Genomic DNA, 5,311 nt, shown 5'->3' on the forward strand with positions numbered 1-5,311 from the left:
GGGAGGCAGGCCCCGGCCCTGGAGAAGATCTTATGGGGAGGCAGGCCTTGGCCCTGGAGAAGATCTTATGGGGAGGCAGGCCCTGGCCCTGGAGAAGACCTTATGGGGGAGGCGAGGCAGGCCCTGGCCCTGGAGAAGATTTTATGGGGGAGGCAGGTCTTGGCCCCAAAAAAGATCCTGTGGGGGAGTCAGGCCTGGCCCCAGAGAAAATCCTATGGGGGAGTCTGTCATCTGAGAGGGGCCGGGTGGGGCAGGGCAGAAAAGCAGGTGAGACACAAGCCAGGGGGTCAGGGAGCAGCAGCCTCCCTGTGGAGAAAAGGGAACAAAGAGCAATTGGAGCCAGATTTCTTAGGAGGTCCAGCTCAAGCCTGGCTCTAATTCAATTTAATTCATAGGACCATAGCTTTAGAGTTTAAAGGACCTTAAAAGCTGTACAGCCAATCCTCATTTTGTATAGATGGGAAAACTGAGGTTGATAGAGTTAAACTGACTTGTCCAGGGTCACACAGCTCTTAAGTGTCTGTGGCAGGATTTGAACCTAGTTCTTTCCAATTCCAATTCCTAGGCCCTGTTCACCACACCATGACTGAATTGATTTGAATAGGGGCAGCTAGATGCAAGAGTAGACAAAGAGCTGGGCTCAGAGTCAGGAAGACCTGAGTTCAAATTCCACCTCAGGCAACTCAGTTAAGATGGCAAGGTTCAGAGTGGGTGCTGATCTGCATTGGGGAAGGGAATTTCCTCACTGGGAGTACCTTACAGTTACAGAATCAGAGGTCTGGAGCACAAAGAGAAGAGGAAAGAAAAGACTGCAATGTAATTTCTAGAAGGAGAGAGCGTTAATAGCTGGGGAGGTGGGGGTCGGGGCTTAAGGTCCTTGCTTAAGAGGCGGCAGCTGAGCGGGGTGTTGCAGAAAGAGGAAGCCAGACACAGGGGAGGAGACAGAGCGTTCCAGGCATCTGGGATGGCCGTGGAATGTTGTGTCTAACGAACGGTGGCAGAGCCATTTGACTAGAAGAAATGATATTCAAGCCCCTTCTTGGGGGAATAGGTGGCACCACAGTGCATAGAGCGCCAGGCTGAAATCAGGAAGACCCTGAGTTCAAATCTAGCCTCAGACACTTAGCTGTGTGACCCTGGGAAAGTCACGTAACCCTATTTGCCTCAGTTTCCTCACCTGTCAAATGAGCCGGAGAAAGAAATGGCAAACCACTCCAGTATCTCTGCCAAGAAAACCCCAAATGGGGTCACCATTGAAACGACTGAACGATAACACGAAGCCCCTTTTGGGCAGCTAGGTGGTGAAATGGATAGAGCGTGGGCTTTGGAGTCAGGAGGACCTGAGTTCATATTTGGCCTCAGACACTTGACACTTATTAGCTGTGTGACCCTGGGAAAGTCACTTAACCCAGATTGCCTCACCAAAAAAAGAATAAAAAAAGAAGGCAGCAGCCAGATGGCGCAGTGGATAGAGCTCCAGCTTTGGAGTCAGGAGGACCTGAGTTCAATTCTGGCCTCAGACATTTGCCACCTACTAGATGTGTTACCCTGGGCAAATCACTTAACCCAGATTGCCTCACCAAAAGAAAGCCCCTTCTGGCTCTAAGCCTTATGATAAATAGCAATGTAGCAGTAAGCATTTCCAGGTCTAATATTCTGTGTCATAACGCTTGGAAGGGGTGGGGCAGGGGAGAACAGCCCTGACTTGGGAGCCAGAGGACCAGGTTCAGATCTTGCCGGGTATTCACTACTAGTGTGACTCTGGGTGAGTCAAACTCTCCCAGTCTCCTTTTCCTCCTCTGTGAAATGAGGGTGTTGGCCTAGGAACTCGTCACTAGGTGAAGGCCCTTCCAGCCTGAGATCGGGGAGCCCGCATGTCTTTGACCCCTGGGCTTCTGCTCCCTCCACTGTAAAATGTGGGGGTTGACCAGTTGGCCTGTGAGATCTCTTGCAGTTCTAGACTTCTCTAATCATTGTTCTTGTATTCTAGAAATGGACCTCTTTCTCCCAGATCAAACAGCCTTTGAGCTCCAGAACTCATGGCCTGGCACCAAACGAAGACTTTTCACTATCCTCAGGAATCTGGGGAAAGGGGTGATTTGATGACAGACGTGCCAGGGGGGCCCGAGGGGAGGGAGATCAGCCTGGCTTGGCTCGCTTGGCTAGAGGAAGGAAGGGCAGCACCTGGAATAAGGAATGGGCAGACCTTTATTTGGGCTGAAGGTAATGATCTGGCAGCCAGACTGTTTATGCTACCCACAGCTGCTCTGCCGGCCGGGGAGGAGGGGGGCGTGAGATGTGCCGGCGTCCTCCCTTCAAATTCCATGTTCCAAATCAATGCTCTTTGGAGCCCACAAGTCTTTAAGAGTCTCTCTTAAGGGACTTCTGGACCTTCCCGTTGTGACGTGAATATAGTCAGTCAACAAACACTTACTGAGTACCTACTCAGTGCCAGGCGCTGGGTGAAGAAGAGACCAGTATATCTTGGTCCTTGGAAGAAAAGAACCCATTAGCTCTTATTTCCATAATGCTTTAAGGTTTATATAAGTAGTGCCAATATTATACCCATTTTACAGGTGAGAAAATGGAGGCCCAGGGAAGTGGCACATGTCTATGAAGCAGAAGAGTTAGGATTTACAGGGACCGGAAGGGACCTTGGAGGTCACAGAGTCTAACACCCCCACCCCCCTTTTTTTAACAGAAAAAATTGAGGGAGCACAGAGGATGACTTTCTCAAGGTCAAACAGAAAGTGTCAGAGCCAGGGCCAAGATGCACATATGGTAAAGTGGGAAAAGGGCCAGATCTGGAGTCAGACGTGGGTTTGAATACAAGTTCGGCCTTTGAGAGTCATATGGCCACTTCCTCCCCCAGTCTCCCTAGAGTTCTTTGTCTGATTCTTCTCTCTGCCCCTAACACACTCTATCAGGCAGCTCACTTACCTGTGCATCCATCACACACCACCAACCCTCTATCCCCAGCTGGAGACTATAAGCTTCTCGAGGGTAGCAAGTGTTTACATCATGGGGGCAGCGTGGCAAAGTACACCGAGCAACGGACTTGGGAGTCAGGAAGGCCTGATTTCAAATCTACCTAGCTGTGTGACCCTGGGCGAGACACTCCACCTCTGCCTGTTTCCTCAACTGTAAAATGGGGACACTAATAGTACCTCCCTCTGCCAGGGTTGTCGTGAGGATAAAATGAGGTAATATTTGTAAAGTACTTTGCAGGGCTTAAAGCATTCTAGGATTGCTAGCTGATATTATTATTTTAATATTATAGACTTGTTTTCTCTATACAAAGTATAGAGGAAAGAATGGAGGGCAGCTTGGTATCTCGGGGAAAGGATCTCAGAATGAAGAAGACCTGGGTACAAGTCCCACCTGGGGCTCATAATGACTGTGAGGCCCTGGTCAAATGATGTAACCTCTTAGTGTTTAGGTGTTGTTATTCAGTCATTTTTTTTCAGTTGTGTCTAACTCTCTGTGATCCCATTTGGGGTTTTCTTGGCAAAGATACTGGAGTTTTGTCGTTTCTTTCTCCAATTCATTTTACAGATGGGAAACTGAGGCAAACGGGGTGAAGTGACTTGCCCAGGGTCACACAGCTAGTAAATGCCCAAGGCTGGAGTTGAACTCAGGACGATGAATCTACCTGACTCCAGGCCTGGCACTCTATCCACCGCGCCACCTGGGGAGGCTCCTCATCCAGGAGTTTCCAGAACCGGGAAAATCACTGGTGGAGTCCCTGTCGTACCTTGCAGGGTTGCCTCATTGATCAAATGAGCCCTGAGAGCTTCATGAACCAGAGCGCTCTCCCAAGGCCAAGATTATTTTATCTCCTGATGTTAAACTGAAAGGCCCGAATTCTCTCTGCTCCCGCACATTTAAATAGACAAACTGCGAATGAACCATCTCGGCATCCTGTGCTCAGTCGCTGAGGCTGCCGGGCCCCTCACCTTTCAGATTAGTGAGAATGGCCCAGGAAGCCATCAACGAGCTGGGATTTCATTAGGTATTGGGAACTCCAGAAGGAGGAAAGTCCCTTCATTAAACAGATCCGCAATCTGCTGTGAAATGTGAGAGCCGAGCTGCCCCGGGGCACTGAAGGCTGGCCAGGCTCACAAAGGGCACGATTGACAAAGACTCGAAGTAAGCTTCAAGGGCAGCTCTCTGCCCTTTCGGCCACACTGCTTCTCAATTACTGTTGTTGTTGTTATTAATAATAATAATCGCTTGGATTCATAAAGTGCTTTAGAGTTTGCAAAGCCCTGGGAAGTAGGCACAACAGCCATGATCCTGATATTGGATTGATGGAATGGAAGCTTCTTAAGGGCAGAGACCATTTGGGGCATTTTTGGCCTCCTGGACCCAGCACTGAGGCTGGCACAGATGAGATCTTTACTAAACCCTTGCCATGGTGTTTTCTCTCCCTGGGCTCCAGAACAGCCCACACTCTTCGAAGTGCCTGGCACACAGCAGTTGCTTAATAAATGTTGATTAACTCAGAGACAAGCCCAAGCTGGGGATTCCCTACAATCGTGTGCCTCCCCTCACTCACTTGGCTTTGTTTATGAAATGATATGCCTCATTCCAGTGGGCGAGGAGGTCCGTGGTCTCCTCATCGTAGACCCGGATGTTGTGGTAGGCAAAGAGGCCTGGGAAGAAGTTGTCTATTTCTCTGGTGACGTTTAGGATGTAGTCAACACTGTGATGAAAAAGAACATGAGACAAGGGGAGGAGTGAGGATGAGGCCTGAACCTGTTCTCTTCTCCCCTCCCAAAGGCCTCATGTCCACCTCCCACCCCACCCCCACCCCCACCACTGTCCACCAGGTGGAATGAACAGAAGGACCTGGGCAGCAGGAGATGTGTGTGCCAGGCCTGGTTCTGCCTCTTTCAAGCTCCAGAGGGCCTCAGGCAATTCACTTCTCTCTGGGCCTCAGTTTCTGACACTACAAATCTGGGGGACAGACCTTAAAGTTTCCTTCCAGCACTAACATTCTATACCCAAGTTCTAAAGGCCCCCTTTAAGTCTATCATTCCTTGTTCCTAGGCCCTCCTAGCCCTGACATCCCCTGTTCTAAGGCACCCCTCGGGTCTGACATCCTGTTCTAAGGCCCCTCCCAGCCCTGACATCACCTGTTTTAAGGACCCTCCCAGCCCTGACATTCCCTGTTCTAAAGTCCCTCCCAGCCCTGATATCCCCTGTTCCAAGGCTTTCCCAGACCTGACATTCCCTATTCTAAAGTCCCTCCCAGCCCTGACATCCCCTGTTCCAAGGCTTTCCCAGACCTGACATTCCCTGTTCTAAA

At 50.1% G+C, this 5,311-nt stretch overlaps 1 protein-coding gene across 5 annotated transcripts in view; it reads right to left on the reverse strand.

The window, feature by feature from the left end:
- SSH1 (slingshot protein phosphatase 1) overlaps positions 1 to 5,311 on the reverse strand; it is a 101,835-nt gene that overhangs the window by 10,551 nt on the left and 85,973 nt on the right. For all 5 annotated transcript variants that reach the window (XM_027864144.1, XM_027864153.1, XM_027864161.1 and 2 more), the window contains one exon: positions 4,559 to 4,705. In XM_027864144.1, the coding sequence (XP_027719945.1) occupies positions 4,559 to 4,705 (147 nt within the window). The remainder of the gene's footprint in view (positions 1 to 4,558; positions 4,706 to 5,311) is intronic.

Source organism: Vombatus ursinus, unplaced genomic scaffold, assembly GCF_900497805.2.
Source record: "Vombatus ursinus unplaced genomic scaffold, bare-nosed wombat genome assembly UNPS02001287.1, whole genome shotgun sequence".
NCBI lineage: Eukaryota > Metazoa > Chordata > Mammalia > Diprotodontia > Vombatidae > Vombatus > Vombatus ursinus.